Source organism: Aedes albopictus, chromosome 1, assembly GCF_035046485.1.
Source record: "Aedes albopictus strain Foshan chromosome 1, AalbF5, whole genome shotgun sequence".
Taxonomy (NCBI): domain Eukaryota; kingdom Metazoa; phylum Arthropoda; class Insecta; order Diptera; family Culicidae; genus Aedes; species Aedes albopictus.
Window position 1 is genome coordinate 75,916,582 of NC_085136.1, and position 18,473 is coordinate 75,935,054.

The following is an 18,473-nucleotide window of genomic DNA, read 5'->3' on the forward strand; positions in this document are numbered from 1 at the left end:
TGAGTAACTTTTTTGAAGAATCAAGTTCAACGAAACCGAAATTGAACCAAATTTAAACTTCTGAGTTCGTTCTTCAAGTGGAATCCGAACTTTTGATTGCTTGGGCAAGTCAATTTTACAATATCATTCAAAAATTACTAAACGTGTTAATCTTTTAATCCAAATAGGCTTTAAAATATCTTATCAGAGATATCTTGAGAACAGAAGCAGAAAATCTTTGGATATGAACACTAAAATTTAATGACATTGATGTAAAAAAAATACATTTTTTTCAAGAAAGATCCAAAAAGTTTCAATCCATGATAACTTTTTTCAACGTTCAAAAAGTACCTATGTTTTAATGAATTAAGAATGTTGATAATCGTTCAAAAGTTCATTAAATTCGGTTCACTGGTTTCCAAGATATTACAGTTCAAAAATAAGTTGTCTTAAAAATAGCGTTTTACGGGAACGATTCTAGCTTCGCAAAAGATTAACCAATCGAGCTCAAAATTGTACCAATGATGCACATATAGTAGGTTAACAAACAGTCGAAATTTGAGAATTTTCGATGCACTCTATGAAAAGTTACAGCGTTTTGAACTTTTTTGTGAGAGGAAAAAAAGTTGCCTATCCCAAACATTTTGGCCACCCCCTGTATAAATTGAATTCATTAAAACATCATTTATTTAAAAATTACTTTAACTTCATTCAGAAAACAAAACGATTTTTTTTTAATTTGATAATTTGAATCCAATTATAAAGTAACGCAAGTTTACCACAATGCCTTAATCTTTAATTTAACTTGTAATTTAACCTCATATAAACTTATATCATAAATTAAGTTCAATAAAATGTATACAATGAAAAATGTAGCTCCAATTTTCTAAAAATGATTAATGGCGGCACGCATTTTTAGTGCTTGGGGGTCGCCAAATTATATTACAATCAAAAGTGGGTCGTGCGCTAGAAAAGTTTGAGAATCCCTGCTCTAGAAGTTTTTTTAGAATAGCTTTGATCTGTCTTTCTATCTGTACTGCTTGCAGAGGGTATGGCAGACGGTTAGAGCCCAAGTAATATGTTGTACTAAATTGTAAAATAGACCAAAAGAGGTTCTAATAAGTGGCTGGATCACAACGTCCGAGGCCACATTGTCTCGGTCGTTGAGTCGCGTTTTTTTTTTTTTTTGCGACATCACATCCAAAAGTTTGGATGCGTTATAAAATCCTATGTGCCTTCTTTTCTTGGAATTCGTGACGTATCTGCATTAGTGCGGGTCATCGGAACCATTTTCGCAGATCAAAGCTTTTTTGGTTCCGTTTCGGGTCCTGAGTATCTGTGCAAAATTTGAGCACGATCGGTTGCGCATTGCAATTGAAATTTGTACGGGATTTTGTATGGAAAAACATACTTTTTTGCATTTTTGTCATAAATTGAAAAAGTTTGTCTGAAACTTTTTAACCGATACTGTAAAATGATAGCCTATGATGTTATAAAAAACTTTGTTGAAGACCGCAAAGCGATCCGATGCTTGTGAAAATAGTTATAACCAACGAACCGCTTGTATGTGTTTATGTTGTAACATGTAAAGGAATAACAATAGCAACAAAATCATGCTGTTTAGCCAAGCAATTCCAACGCTATAACTTTTTTCACATGCATCAGATCAGTTCGCGGTCTTCGACAAAGTTTTTCATGACACCCTAGGCTATGTTTTCACTTTATCGGTTACATGGTTTTACAAAAATTCGAGCTTGTTATGAGAGAAATGCAAAAAAGTGTGTTTCTCATGTAAAACCCCCTACAAACTTCAAACGCGATGCGCAAAACGTAGACCTAACCGATCGTGCCCAAATTTTGCATACTTATTTGGGTCCTGAAAAGCTTTGATCTGACGGGATACCATTGAATTTTTCATTTTTCCATATAAACGATGACCCACTCTAATCTGCATGTTCGGACGTTATGCCCCAAAACATGCGCCATAAAGCCCTTCTAAGAACCATCACGAAACAATAATAATAGGTATTAGGTTTTATGGCGGTTCTAGAAATGTTACTTGAGAGAGCAGGGTGTATGGTTACATTGAAGGGTAGGGTAGTGTGTATGGTAGACGTTTGGGGTGAGGATTAGGGTGACGAGTAGAGTAGAGGGTTAGGTTGGAGAGTAGGGTAGAGATTAGGGTAGAGTGTTAGGGTAAATCGTAAGGTAGAGAGTACCTCTGGGGCCAACCTACTGATACTCGAAATCTGAAGATAGATGGTAGGGTAGAAGGTGAGGTAGACAGAAGGATAGAGGGTAGGGTAGGAGTTACTGTAGGGATTTCTACAGTGATAGCTTCAAAAATCCTGAATCGGTTCTATTAGGTATTCTAGTCGGAATTTCTTCAAAGATTCCTGAATTCCAGATTTTCGTAAAGGATCCCTTTAAAGATTCCTGCTGTGATTCCTGCCATGATTCCTCTGATGATTTCATCAGGTATTCTCTGCTGGATTTCTTTAGGAATTATTTCAGGGATTTCTGCCGAGATCACTTTAGAAAATACTGAAAGGATTAATTGTTTCAGGTATCCTATCCGGCATTTTTCAGAGATTTTCCCTGGGACTACTTCAAGGATTCTTGCTGCTATTTCTTAAAAGATTTTTTCCCGGATTTTTTTGAGGATCCCTCTCGAGATTCATCCCGGGATTTTCCCAGTAGTTCCTACCGAGATTTCTTCTGTGATTCTTTCAGGGCTTCCTGCCGAGCTTCCAGTCGGAAATCTTCCCAGGATACTTCCGGATACTCCTCCCAGAATTCCCGGGACCCCGTCAGAAATTTTTACCGAGATTTCTTTAGTTTGTTTTTTTAGATTTTTCGGAAAATGTTGAAATTTTGTATGAAGCGTACCACTGTTGTAGACCCATTACCTCCTTCAATGGCATAACGTAGTTTATGAAGAATCTCTGAGTGATTTCGACAGAGGAAGAACGATAGATGAGAGTGGAAGATAAGAGAAAAATAAAGAAACAGAGAGAAATAGACTTTTGATACATCTATAGATTAAAGATACGAAATGTTCTAATTGCAATTCCAAATTTGCTGTCAATGTCATTATAATCGAGCAGGAGACCTGTCAATCTTGCTTTGGCGTCATTCCTTGGCGGCATCATCGTCATGATATGATTCACATCAGCATCAATCATCACATTTCGTGTCTTTGGTTAAAGTGTCTTTAACCTAGATATCTCTAGTAAACCATTATGCCATCTGATAATTATTTTTTTACTCTTCTTGATTAGTTGTCCTCTCTTTGACTCATTATAGATGCATTGTATCCACAGACAAACAGACGTAACACTTGCAAAATTTTCATCGACCACGCTTTTAACGATCATTTTAAATTTTTATAGTTGTGGCTTTCACAACCAGAGGCGCACGCCTCGTTTTTCTATGCGTTTGACGTTTCACACTAGCGCCTTCTGTTGACGATATTGCACAACACAGTGATTCGTGCAACATTTCCACCAGGTGATGGTAGTGTGAACTGGGTGATGGATTTCCATGAAAATCGTTCAAGGTGTTACGTCTGTTTGTCTGTGTTGTATCTATACAGATCAGAATACAATGAGAATATGAAAGTTGTGCTAAAATTGAGCTTGAGAAGTTTATCATATGTTGAGGACCAACATTGAAGATTTTTTTGGAACTACTCCATAGACTTCCAATTTTTTCGTGTAATCATGTTTCTTTTATTGAATCCTGACCGTTGACAAAAAACTTTTATGAAGATATACACTATGAGATACCTTGAGCGTTAACGGGATAATGGGAAGTCACGAAACGAAAATATAGTCGACATAAAAAAAGCACATCAAGTATAAATACCACCTCTTGAATACAAATAAAAAGCTGAGATATTAACGAAAGAGAGGGAAACCAAAGAGAGCCTCTCTTCTGCAGATTGGACCTTAAGACATGTTTGGCCTGATTTCCTACATACCTCATGATGATTTTAAATTCATTGAATCTTCACGAATTGGAACGAACTCACCAATTGAGATGCACTCATCCATCTTTCCATCGCTGGTTGTACGCAAGTATGAGTAAAACAGAGTAAAACCAGAGAAAAAACGGTCTATTTGATAGACTTTACTGTTAAATCCTCGACCAAATGACATTGCGGGTCTAATCTGTTGAGTAGTGAAGAATTCTTTTTTGTTCTTTCGAATATACGTAGGTATTGCACCCGAATGCTCAACTCCCAAAACACCCAGCTAATTAGCGACCCAAAAAGCGAACACGAAATTAAAATTTCGCCACCACAACGCCACGACCACGACCCTAAATCGAGAAGAGATTGAACGATGCCATTGTTTTTCAATCAACAGCACTGCTTCTTCTTCATTCATTGGCGCAAATTTCCTCGTGCAAGAAGATCGCAAGCAACCTATTCAACAACTGACTGACTGCACGATCAACTCTGGCTGAATGATGATCATCACGCGGTTATTATTATTGCAAACCACACGACGACAACGGTGGCGATTGGGGTCACCAGCTGAATTTTAAATCTCGCGATTCTTCCGCCCGGCCTGCAGTAAGTTCTGACTCTGACCGAGCAATGCGAACGAGCGCTTCATTGTTCTTGATCAGCTCAGTAATCGTCGTTGGCGTAAGTTCTTGGCGTGGCTTGCGTGCAACATCTTCTCAATTCAGAGGTACCCTGAAACCCTCTATCGAGGGTTTCTCCGAAAAAAAAACCTAACCTAATGAGTTGCGCTTATGTACTCTTTTTTGGGCTCCGGTTATTAAGCAATTAAAATTACGTCTTTCTCCGCGGGTCTAACGTAATATAATTGGCGCAAAACTCGACGCAGATCGCGCGCGGCGCAAATTACGCGCGCCGCCGCCTCAGTAGCAAATCTAATCAATTGGCTAATTGTGGTGTTTTGTTTTGTTTTCGTATTGCAGGAACCAACGTGGCGTACCGAAAGCCAGTGAATCAATCGTCTGCAACGCGTTCCGGCCCGGCGGGATTTGCCAACGACGGCAAGCCGGGCAATCAGAACCCCGATGGGCAGGAGTGCTCGGAAACGCAGAAGGAGGCATCGCCCTGGTGGCGGGTGGATTTGCTCACACCGGAAGCGGTTCGAGTGGTGAGGATTACCACGAGGGGGTGCTGTGGACATCAACCGCTTCAGGATTTGGAAATCCGTGTCGGTAACAGTAGTACCGATCTGCAGAGGAATCCCCTGTGTGCGTGGTACCCGGGGACGATGGACGAAGGGACGACGAAGAGTTTCACCTGCGCAAGGCCGTTGATCGGGCAGTACGTTACGGTCCAGCTGGTCGGAGTGGAGAGCAGTCTGAGTTTGTGCGAGGTGGAAGTGTTCTCCAATGATGAGTTTTCGCCGGATCGATGCGCGGCGCCGAATCTGAATGCCGATACGATTCTGACGACGTTTGCCAAGACTTGCTACGAGTTTCACATCACAAGAGGAGAGAGTTTCGATAAGGCGCGGCAAGTTTGTCAGAAGCATGGTGAGTATCATTACTTCCAAGTTTGTTTCAAATAACCAAAAGTTCGAAAACAATTGCATTTTCAGACTGAGTTTAAAATTATCTTCAGCATTTCATTAGCGTAGAAAGATTTTTTTGTTGAGGTGCCCTAGGGGTCATACAGAAAACTGTAATTTAAATTTGTGCAAAAAACCGTGTTCTGGTGGGATTCGAACCCACAGCTCCATATTCACTCAACCGGCGCTTTAACAAACTAAGCCACATAACAGGTAATGGTTCTGCAGAATAGAAATCCAAACTGACTCCAGGTACATCCCTTTTTCACTCCCTTTTAGGCTTTCTGTTCTGCAGAACCGTTACTTGTTCTGCAGGATAGTTGGAAGAAGCGACGGTCTAGCGAATACGAAGTCGACGGTTCGAATCTCACTAGGATGCGATTTTTTGCACAAATTAATCTCTCAATTTGTCAATTAATAAGACTCTGTGCCTTCCAATTGCAAGATTTTCGGAATGTTATAGAAATACCAGAAAAGGGCAACATATACAGGGGATACTCAAAATAACTGGGACAGGTAAAATTTTCACTTTTCAAAAAATGTTCAACTAGCTGTAACTTTTCGAAAAGGGCATCGAATATACTCAAATTTTTACTGTGAGTTCATCAACTAGTTATGTATCAGTGGTCCAATTGGGAAAGATTGGGCTTTTCTACATGAAGTTAGAAAGATTCTAGAAAAAGGTATGATTATCCGATAGCCAACTTTGAGCTGTTATATCTCCGGATTCAACCAACTAAATGCAATAACATTTTGATGATTTATGACTAATATAATGAGCTATTTAAAACTTTTGACTAAACTTAAAAATCTTCACATGAAAGAAAATTAAAGCGATTAGATTATTTTTCTAATATAAGACCAGTTTATCCGAAACTTCATCATCGTTTCAAAATTATGGATAGTAATTATAGTTCATTTTAATTCCCTCTAATTGACTTGAATATATTTATGTTTCGAAGGAAAGCAACCAAATTGCCAGCATAAAATTGAAAAAAGTAATGGGATGCATATGGAAAATAGATAAATTTACTAAAAAAACAGAATCAATTAAATCGCTATAACATTTTTTCAAATTAAGCCAAATGTTTTTCAAAGTTCATTATATTAGTCATAAGTGATCAAAATTTTATTACATTCGGTTAAATAACGGAGATATAACAGCTCAACGTTGGCTATCGGATAATTATACCTTTTTCTAGAATATTTCTAACTTCATGTAGAACAGCCCGATCTTTCCCAAAATTGGACCACTGATACACAACTAGTCGATGAACTCACAGTAAAAATTTGAAAATATTTGAAGCCCTTTTCGAAAAGTTACAGCTAATTGAACATTTTTTGAAAAGTGAAAATTTTACCTGTCCCAGTTATTTTGAGTATCCCCTGTATTTAAAACAGCCATAAATGTAAGAATGTGAGTTCACTCCCAACTAACAATCACTATTTTTACAAGCACCTTTACGACGAATTAATTAAGCATGAAGCTGAAGAACATTTGGATAATTCTCAGCCACAACCTTTGTTCAGGTTTTACAACTATATAGTAAGTTGTTACGCTTTACAACTATTTTTTTTTCTTCAATCGCTTACCCTAATTGACAGCTCTATTGTCCACTAGGGCACTGCGTGAACTATTCCAGTTGGAAGCTGTACATACACTTTGTACAGCGCCTAAATGTATTCTATTCTAATTGTATTACATTAAACTGGCTGTCGCGTCGTTGCGCTGCTTTCACTTTCTACCCTATCACGGTAGAATGATGAGCACGAGGATGTTGATGGGTGGCTGTTCCCAAATAACATTTTAATGTCGTTTTCGTTTTTGCGGTGGTGCTACACCGGTGTAGCACTTTTGCATCGAAAGTGTTCGTTTTTTATTTTCGTGCTGCCACGGTGTAGCACTCAAAAATTCGAGAGTGTAGCGGGTGTACACCGTGTCCACCAATCAACGTTTGCAAAGTTGTAAATATTTTGGTTTTTATTCACGCACACCAATGCAACTGCACCGAAAATGTTCGTTTTTGTAGTGAAAAGTGTAGCACGAAGCGGTGTAGCACCGCCACAAAAACGAAAACGACATAAGTTTTGTTCGGCTCTACAAGAGATCTTCATGACCAATTTTATAAAACTTGCAATAAAACTGATTTATACATCAAAACCTCTTGATAACCTCTTTAAGAGCATCTTCCGGCTAAGTGGACCACTCTCGGAGAGGTTTTGCAAACCGCATTAAGAGTACCAATAAAACTGTTTTAAAACCTAGTTGAAAAATTTCCCTTTCTCGATTGTTGTCGTTGTTGTTTTTTTTTTAACAAAAACTATGACAGCTCAAGATGAAAAGAAGCTTCTTCGATGGCACGTAAAATTCAGGACGATACATCATTCGTAAGTAGAAGCGGTCATTTCAAAGTAATATTTTAGTAGTAATTGTGTTGGTAGACATATGCGCATTCAATTTTAGCGTAAATATTGGGGTTGCAAAATCATAAAATTAATGCGCTTCAAAAATAGTGAATATTATCATCTTGGAATGAAATAAATCAATTTGTTTATTTAGTAAAACTATCTCGAATCACAAGAAAACTCAGCAGAGAGAGTTTATTTATGTGAGCATGTTATGGAAATGGTGGCAAACTATTAACTCATTGCTAATTTGAGCAAAATAAACTATTTTCCATTCACGTTAGCTAATTCTTCAATATGACGACAACCATAATCAGCGAAAGTAAAACGAAAGCAAGTTTACTTTTATGATGATCATCATAAACCTAGCAGTGTCGTAATTCTGCTTTTCCACCAACAGATGTCGTAACTGATCGAACGGATCGCCATCTGTTGAGAGTTTTAACAGTTTTATTGTGGTAATAATGATTGTCAGAAGGTTTACATATCGGAAAGTTTTGTTTACTCTTAAAATCTGTCTTTATGGATATCTCCAAGTATACTATAAAACATTTTATCAATGGTTTTCATAAAAGCAGTCAAAAAACTGCGAGTTTCTATTATTGCTGTAATAAAACCCTAATCAAAATCAAACAAATCCAATCAGCATGAAATTGTTACTTGGGAATGTTCTGTTTATGGTTAATTACTGAACAATACAATATTTCAGCAGCTGTTCAGTAAAAAACACGTATTTTTATCCTGTACACTGAGTCGAAGTATGATGCAATGAAAGCGCTTATTTGAATTGTGAAAAACACATTATACAGATGCATGTGCGAATTTTTACATGAACCTCACGAGAAGCAGAAAAAGGTCTTGTTAAACTATTTTGTAAAGAAATACTGCAAGTCGAATGAAAATTTAATTAAACGCTTGAAAAGTGTTTTAAATTATCATTGATAATACCGATACGAAAGGTTGAACATTGGCTACTTCTTCAATTGAAAAAGCATTCGTACAGTGTGTATAGCATAATTTTAGTTCAGCTATCATTACTATTATAAACCAACAATTCAGCATGCATGCTTGTTTGTGGCTTGTGGTTGTAGGTTGGGCAACTCCTGATCGACAAATATTTGATCACTTTCGAATAATAAATTTTGCCTTATTGGTTGGCTCCATTTGTCCCTGTTCTTTTTGCAAGAGTGTCAAATATTTTTGTTTGCCTGGTACACCTTGGTCGAAATTTACCGGTCAGATATTTGGCAAGTATTTCAATGATTTTGAAACGAACTATTATAAAATTGCAATTAAAACATTCAAAGGATTCTACTAGTAGGTCTTGTGAGGCCCCTACAAAAATACAGTAATGTTCCGATTTTATCACGCCCACCGCGCGTCAGTCCTTCATTTTTAATTCATTTGCTGTTAAATTTGAGACCAAGTGGTTCCCATCTTCTTAAAGATGAATGTTGAACGCGCGTTTTGCAACGTTAAAAATATTGAAAATGCGTATAGATTTTGTATAATATTTAAAAGTATTTTTGAAAAAAGGCGTGATGAAATCGGAACAACATTGTACTAGAATTTCGTCTTGATAACATTCAAAACAATCAGATTTTTTATTTGCAAGTGTTATTTATCATTTTATTTAAAGACTTTTTTAAAAAGCATCAAAGATTTCAAAAAACATCGTTTTGAAAAAAAATCTGAATTTTCTGAAAATTTCTTCAATAGTTCTTCGAAAATCTAAAAAATACAGAAGCTCTTTCTGAAAGTTTTGATGAGATTTTTTCGGAAATTCTCATCAGAACATCGTTCACGCTTACTCAAGAATTTTCTTCAGGGTTGCCTGAAGATTTGTCCAAGAATTCCACATAACAGGAGTTTCTTGAGAATTCTTCAAATAGTTCATAGGGTATTCTGCCATGAATTTCTCGAAAAAATTTCCATATGTACCTCGGAATTCCTGCAGGAGTTCATCGGGAATTTATCCAAGAGCCCCATGGGTATTCTTCCAGGAGTTCCTCAGAATTCTCTCAGGAGTTCCTCAGGAATTCATCCAGTTTCTCGGGCATTCCTCCAGGAATTCCCAAAAGACTTTCCCGAGATTTCCTTCGAGAGTTTTTTAAAACTTCCTATAAAGAGTTCTTCGAAAACTTCTCCAGGAGTTCCTTCGGAGTTCTTCCAGGTGTTCATCGGGAATTCCGCCTGGAGTTTCTGGGGAAAACCTCCAGGAGTTCTTGGGAATTCCTAAATGAGTTCCTCGAGAATTTATCCAGGAATTTGTCAAAAATTCCTCTAAGAGATCCCCGGGAATTGGCTTCTTTAGTGGTGTTGAGATATTTCCATATTCTGAATCTGCATGCCAAACTGAGCCAAAATCCAAATTTTCATCAATTTTGGTGCCCGGGAACCTATTTAAAAATCAAATTGAAATTTGTATGGGAGCGATTTGTCGAATCACCCCTCGTCGCATTTTGTACTGAGCGGAGCTGTCAAGCAGTTGCCCAGCTGTCAAAAGGTGATTTCAAAAAATCTCTTTGAAATTGATTTTAGATACCACAATAAAGTTCTAAAAATCTGAAAAAAATCATAGCGGCTCAGAAAAAGGTGCTCTTTCGTTTAAAAATAGAAAATCATTGAATTTTTCTTAATTTAAAAACCCAATTTCTCCAGGAGTTCCTCTGGAATACTTCCGGTTGTCGTTTGGGGGATTCCTACAGATGTTCCTCAGGAAGTCCTCCAGGAGTTCCTTAGGAATTCCGCTAGAAGCTCCTCGGGAATTGCGCCAGGAGTTTCTACAACACGGGAATACTTCCAGGTATTGTTGGGGAATTCCTCCAGAAGTTCCTTGAAAATTCCTCTAGGATTTTCTCGTAAATTTCTCTGTGTTCCTCTGAATTCTTGCAGGAGTTCTTCAGGAATTCCTCAAGAAGTTCCTCGGGAATTCAGCCAGGAGTTCCTCGGGATTTTCTCCAGGAGTTTCTCAAAAAATCCTCCAAGAAAATTCTTCTGTGCAGGCAATTTTTGCAGGATTTTCTCGGAAATTCCTCCAGGAGTTTCTTGGAAATTCCTCCACAAGTTCCCCGGAAATTCCCCCAGAGGTTCCTCGAGAATCTCCCGGACGAATTTTTGAGACACTTCTGTAGGAATTATTGAAGAAGTCTTCTAACCATTGCAGAGGATCTTCTGAAGATGTTTCCGTGGATCGCCCGTGAATTTCTCGGAGAAAATTATCTAGTAATACCCAATGAACTTCTGGAATAATTTCCGAGGAACTCCTAGAGGAGTTACGGAGAATCTTCTGGAGGACCCAAGGCACTCCTAGAGGGATTCCCAAGGAACTTCCACCAGGAAAAAAAATCCGAGGAGCTCCAGAAGGAATTCCCAAGAGTCTTCTGGAGGAATTTAAAGGAACTTCTGAATAACGCCCACGAAAACCACGGAAACCAACTGGATCATCTCTGAATCCCCCCGAAACATCCCTGATACCCCCCTGAAATGCTCCTAAAAGCCTTTGTGACCCCAGGAACGTCCCTGAAACCGCCTAAGACCGCTTGTAGCACCTCTGCAACACACCGGATCGCTCCTGCAACCCCCTAAAATACCTAATAACTTTTCTGAAGCCCCTGAGAATAGAATATCCGCACCGACGAACCGACTGCTGGAAATAATACATTCATTTTTGTCCCCGATGGCATGATGAATAATACCGTCACCCCCGTTGGTTTGGCCGCTTCTAATATGAACACTTTTTAATTTGACCCACATGCACATCGTTCAAACTAAAAATGGTTCAAACGTCATTTTTCTCATGGAACGGGGTGAAACGGAACGCAAAATCAAAACAAAACAGCAAATGAGGCTGCCTGCAGAATGTCTTCCAATGCCCACAGGGTTCCTAGAAGCTCAAACTAAAAAATGAACCCTGTTGGTTTGGATGAGGTACCGTTCAAACCAACGGGGGTAGACGGTAGCCGAACACTATCGTTCCCGTTGTTTTGATGATAGCTTTATCTCAAACCCCTGTGTATTCATATTGGAAAAGGTTCACGTTTGCACTGATCTGACAGAAGCGCCGTCGGTACCGTACTTCGTTGATTATGGAGAATTTTGGGCGTAGTATGATCACCACTAAGTAGTAGGGTCTGGGAACCATTTGAGCGGTTGTAACTCAGTCAATTTCAAACCGTTTGACTTAATGTTTTGCACATGGCTAGATACTGTGCGTATCTAATCAGATTCATTTCATTTATTAAGTTTTACATTGTTATTACATTAAAACACTCGATTCGTGGCTGCAGTCCTCCATCCTCGGCCGCTTCCCACATTTACCAGATCATTCTATTCTGTACCTGGTCCACCCATTGTGCACGCTGCCCTCCAAGTCAACTTGTACCATCCGAATCTCTCGCGAACATCAGATTTGCAAGTTTTTTTTTCCGGAATTCTCACAACATGCTCTGCCCATCGTATCCTTCCAGCTTTTGCGACCTTCCGGATGCTAGATTCACCGTAAAGTGCAGCGAGCTCGTGGTTATTCTTCGGCGCCACATCCCGTGCTCCTGCACACCGCCAATGATGGTCCTAAGCACCCGGCATAGTCGAGCATAGTCCAGGTCTCGTGCCCGTAGAGAACCACTGGTTTTGTTAGCATCTTGTACATGGTACATTTGGTGCGGGGATGAATCTTTTTTGACCGCACCTCTCAACTCAATCAGAGTCTAATAAAGGTATGGATTTATGGAAGAAGATACTTCGTGTGCGTAAGATCTGTGTTTGGTGCAAAACATCTCACTACTTATGTCATTATTTTTCTTTGCTTTCTGATACATAGCCAGCTCTTCTTCTTCCCCACTTGTAATAAACTCTCATTGATCTCAACTCATTGATGAAATATAGAGATAGCATCTTCGTCTTCGTCTCAGGATTTTTCCTGAAATTCCTTTCGGTATTCCCAAAGGGGTTCCTCCCGAGATTTCTTCATTGATTTCTCCCGGGATTCTTTCAGGGATTTCACCATAAATTCCTTTATTCTGGAATTCCGTCAGAAATTTCTACCGGGATTCCTTTCTCCAGGGCTGTTTCGGAATATTTTCCGGCATACCATCAGGGATTCCTCCCAGGATTCCCTCATTAATTCATCCAGGGACTTCTTTTTGGAATTCTTCTTCCGGGTTCTTTCTTTGATTCTTCTAGGATTTTCCCTGAGTTTTTTTCCTGGTATTTCTTCAGGAATTTATTCCTGATTCCATTCCATTCGGGATTTTTTTTGGAATTCCTCCCAAAATTTCTTCAGTGATACCTCTCGGGATATCTTCATTGGTTTCCCCGGGATTCCTTTAGAGATTCCTACCTACATTCCTCTATTGGTTTCTCTCGAGATTTCTTTAGGGTTTTTTCCTCTCAATATTCAGTCAAGGATTTCCCTCTGAATTCCTTAAATGCATTGGTTTATCCCGGCACGCTTCTAAGGATTTAAGGCGCAATTCCTTCTAGCCATCTTTCAGGCATTTCACCTAAAATATTTAGCAAGTTCCTCGCAGAATCCTCCGGGATTCTTTCAGGGCATTCACGAAACGCGACGCGAGATAAGACACGACACTTATGGTTCTTACAAACGATTGTAAGAACCATAAGTGTCGTGTCTTATCTCGCGTCGCGTTTCGTGAATGTCGTGTTTGTTCTTACGTTAGCACTAAGTACACAAATTGAAAGATTCTTTCAGGGGTTCATTTAAAGATTGATTCCCTTCTGTGATTTCCCCCAAGATTTCTCCCTAGATTATTTCAAGCATTCCTTCATGAATTCCTCTCTGGGACTCCTCTGGAGACTTTGCTATTACTCCAGGTTTTTTTTTCAGGGATTATTTCCTGAAATCGTCCCAGGATTTTTCTCGGGGTGCCACTCGGGATTCCTCCCGTGTTTTTTTTCTGGGATCCATTCGGGATTTTTCCCTAGATACTTCCACGGAATTTTTCCCGGGATTCCAACTGACATTCCTCCTAGTATTTCTCCCAGGAGTTTTCCTAGATCTGAATTACAGATAATTTTCAGCGATACCTGCGTAGATTACTCCATGTGGGCGAGAAGGGGTTCTTCAATAGTGTATCGAGCCATGAATTCTCCCTTATGAAAAGATCCTGAACCAACCAGAAATCGAACCTTGATCTTGCTGAATGAAAACGTTTGAATTAGATCAAACTAGACTGGTTGCAGAAGAAAAAGTTGATCGAAATTTTTGAAATAGATATACATTTCTGTAGTAAGCCGTAATGTAATCTGCCAGTCTTTTTTACATTTTTTATAACATCATATGGAAGTCTATTATTCGTATTTATTTTCTTAGAACTTGACTATTGATGACAAACTTAATTGAAGATTTGATTTGTGAAAGTTTCAAAAAGGTTGTGAAGTAGTTCCCGGGGATTCCTAGTGGTTTTTAGGGATGTTTCAGAGGCGTATCAAGACTTTTCAGGGGATCTCAGGAGGGTTCCTAAGGGGTTTCCGTTGGATTGAAGGGATTTAGGGAGCTTTCAAGGAAGCTTCAGGAGAAGTATTAAAATGTTTCAAGTTGGTTCAGGTGGTTTAGCGGGCTTTAAATTTCAAGGAAGTTTCGAGGCATTTCAAGGCGTTTCAGGTGGTTTCTGGGGGATTTGAAAGGTGTTTCCGGAGGTTGCCGGATGTTCTCAAGGAGGCTCCGCGGATGTTTCTGAGGGGGTTTAAATGTGTTTAAATTCCATTCAGAAGTTTTTCAGAGACGATTCAAGGCATTTTAAAGCGTATTAGGGAATTTCATACGGTTTCAGGGCTTATCAGGGGGGTTTGGAAGTGGTTTCCTGAGGTTTCAGAAAAATACAAGTAGGTTTCAGGGATGCTTTAGCGGGTTTTCAAGGCGTACCAAGCCACTTCCAGACATTTCAAGCGGTTTAGGGAACTTTCAAGGGAGTTTTAGAGAGAGTTCCATATTGATTTCAAGTCGTTCCAAACCATGTCAGGTGGTTTCAGGGTTTTTTTTCTGAATCCTCAAAAAACTTGCCTGACACCCCTTGAAGCCCCTTGGAATGCCCGTGACACCCTTTAGAGCGCAACTGAAACCCTTTGCGATTCACGAAATACCCTTGAAATCATCTGAAACCTGCTGTAATGCTCCAGGGAACCCCCTAGAAAGCAACTGAAACCTCCTGAAATGCCCCTGAAACCTCTTGAAGCAACCTCGAAACCGCCAGTAACACCCCTGAAACACCACTGGAACGCCCGTGAACTCCCCAGAACGCTCTTCTTCTTCTTCTTCTTCTTCTTTATGGCTCTACGTCCTCACTGGGACTTGGCCTGCCTCGCTTCAACGTAGTGTTCTTTGAGCACTTCCACAGTTTTTAACCGTCGAGCGATCGCGCTGTTGTATTTTGTACAACACGATGAAAAAATCTCGCTTTTTGTACTCAACATTAGCTGGTGCTTACGCAGGTAGTCAACCGCGCGAGTTACGGAAGGTTAATTGAAGGGCTTTCTTTGCCTGCCATTGCATGAATTTGTATGTGGGTAATTCTCGCTGAGACCGGCCCACTATTTACACCTTGTCTTCAAAAATATTTAAGGTGCCGATTCTCTGAAAGCTCTCGCTAAAAAAGTAAGAAAAATGCATTTGGTTACTCAAATTGATGGACCCCCTGTTAGGTAGAGCCACAACATTTTTTACAGAACCCTCGATTTTGGTCAAATGGTGGCTCACTTAAACCGTTATAACTCGAAAGTTTTTCCAAAAACCACCTCAAAACGAATTGTTGTTGAAAAGAGGAAAGATAGAGCTACTATTTACAATAATAAAAAGTTGGCTTAATTTACAAAACTGCAGATAACTTTTGATAGGAAAAAAATACATCTCTAATTTTTTGATATGTTATGTATAAATGCCTCAGCTTTCAATTGATGCAAAAATTTTGAAAATCGGTGGTTGCCCTCATGGTGAAAAAAAATGTTTTGGTATAAAAATCCAAGATGGCGGCCAAAATCAATATGGTCGACCCAACTTTTTATTATTGTAAATAGTAGCTCTATCTTTCCTCTTTTCAACAACAATTCGTTTTGAGGTGTTTTTTGGAGAAACTTTCGAGTTATAACGGTTTAAGTGAGTCACCATTTGACCAAAATCGAGGGGTCTGCAAAAATTTGTGTGGCTCTAACAAACGGAGGGTCCATCAATTTGAGTAACCAAATGCATTTTTCTTACTTTTTTAGCGAGGGCTTTCAGAAAATCGGCACCTTAAACATTTTTGAAGACAAGGTGTAAATAGTGGGCCGGTCTCAGCGAGAGTGATACACTATGCCCAGGAAGTCAAGAAAAGTTTCCCGACCTGAACGGGAATCGAACCCGCCGTCTCCGGATTGGCGATCCATAGCCTTAACCAATAGGCTAACGGGAGACCCCAGAACGCTCGTCCAACCCCTTAAGATATCCTAGAGCATTTCTAAAACCCACTGATATCCCCAGAACATCCCTGCAACTCTCTTAAAATTCCCTGAAACGGCTCTGAAATCCCCGTAGTACACCGCTGAAACCCTTCTGAAAACCCTTGAAACCTTTTGGAACGGCCCTAACACTCCTGAAACTTCATAAGATCCCCTGGAAAACTCCTAGAATGCCCTGAAATCCCTGCATCACCTCTGAAACGCTCGGAAACCCCCTGGAATACCCCTCAAACCCCTTGAAACCGCCTGGAATTCTCCTGGAACGCCCTTGTAATCCGCTTGGAACACCCCTGAAATCCCCTGGAACGTGTCTGCAAGCCTCTGGAACTCCCTAGAACGCTTCTGCCTCTTGAGCCTCTTGAGACCCATAGAACACCCCTGAGGTGTTTTATTACTCCTGGGACCACCTGAAACCGCCAAAAACACTCTTGAACACCCCTTGAGCAGCCATTTTAAGTCAAACAGACTAGAAGTTCTTAAAACCATCATAAAGCCAAAATAAAAGGTATAAGATTTTATAACGATTGTCAAAAACTCTAAAAGACTAATTGGTCATCAAAATGTTAATTAGGCTGGAACGTTCTGAAACCTCCTGGAACACCCTAAACGTGGAAGGTACTTTAACGCCCACTGAAATCCCCTCAAACCCTCTGTAACACCCGTAGAACGCCTCTTCAATCTCCCTCGTACAACAAATCGTTCCTTCGACTCTGACGACGGCTGGATCGTAAGGCCTGACACCGGAACGCCAGGGCCTGCACACTACTTATGCCAATAAACCGAACTTTTAGTTATTCTGCGATGCCATCTCTTGAGATTTTCGTTATGATTTACAAACATGTTTCCCCCTAATTTCAGGAGGTGACCTCATCCACGACATGCGCGGAGCCACCACCGATTACATCATTTCCGAACTGGAGCGGCGCAAGTCCGATCTGAGGACGCAACTGGTGTGGATCGGAGCACAGAAAGAGCCCGGGATTACGTCTCGCACCTGGAAATGGGTGAACGGTAAGTACTTTACAAGTGTTGCATCGCGCCTCTACTGGCTGGTGGCGACCTATACCGTTAGGTACCTAGCTGATTGAATCGCTCTCTCGAACGTGGGAAATCAATTTGCAAACAATTTGCGATGCATGCCACCGTAGGCATGCATGCATGCATGCATCTTCATTAGAATGCAATGAATGATGGTGGTGATGCATCCACGCATCCACGAATGCCACGCTGATGCTGCGGTGCCGACAGACAGACGTATAGAGGGGGCCGCACAATTATGAGCCATATTTTTCGGGCTCATCTCGCTGTTTTCGCTTTCGAGGGCGGTCGGTCGGTTTGGGGAACACAATGCTGGGAACTTTTCCCACCCTAGTAGCTCTAGCATCAGAGAGATGTGTGCGGCGGATGCAGACGCCGACTTTGCGATGCATCCACTCCATAGTGGTTGAAAACACGAAAAACGCGTCAGCAAACTTCGCAGAATATAATTTACCATTATTTCATGCGATTTCGAACCACTGTGTACTCCACATTCACATATCACAAGTAGCCGCAAATGAGAAACAATTCCAGAGGGCGGGCAATTGTGTTTCCATATATTTTATGCTAAATGGTTGTGAATTTGCCTTCGAGATCTCCTCGAGAGGCGTCCGCCGCCACCACCACCGACGCTTATCTAATCATCTTCATCCGCTATCACCAACGGACTGCTAACGATGCCTCTCTACCTCTTGATTGCAGGAGATACGGTGCTGAAGCCGACCTGGGGCAAAGATCAACCGAACAACTACAACGGCGAGCAGAACTGTGTCGTGCTGGATGGGGGCCGCAGCTGGCTGTGGAACGACGTCGGCTGCAATCTGGACTATCTGAACTTTATCTGCCAGCATCGGCCGCTGAGCTGCGGATCGCCGGAAGCGCTGGTCAATACCACCATCGTGGGGAAAAACTTTACCATCGGGTCGGCCATCAGCTATCGGTGTCCGGTGGGGCACTCGCTGATCGGGGACGCCAAGCGGCTGTGCCAGGAATCGGGCGTTTGGAGCGGACGGCCACCGACCTGTAAATGTAAGTATT

General features: G+C 40.5%; 1 protein-coding gene across 1 annotated transcript in view; it reads left to right on the forward strand.

Moving 5' to 3' along the window:
• Window positions 1-18,473, forward strand: part of LOC109422055 (sushi, von Willebrand factor type A, EGF and pentraxin domain-containing protein 1) — a 238,195-nt gene that overhangs the window by 191,325 nt on the left and 28,397 nt on the right. Inside the window, exons 3-5 of the mRNA XM_019696689.3 lie at window positions 4,933-5,502; window positions 17,256-17,408; window positions 18,138-18,464. Of these exons, the coding sequence (XP_019552234.3) occupies window positions 4,933-5,502; window positions 17,256-17,408; window positions 18,138-18,464 (1,050 nt within the window). The remainder of the gene's footprint in view (window positions 1-4,932; window positions 5,503-17,255; window positions 17,409-18,137; window positions 18,465-18,473) is intronic.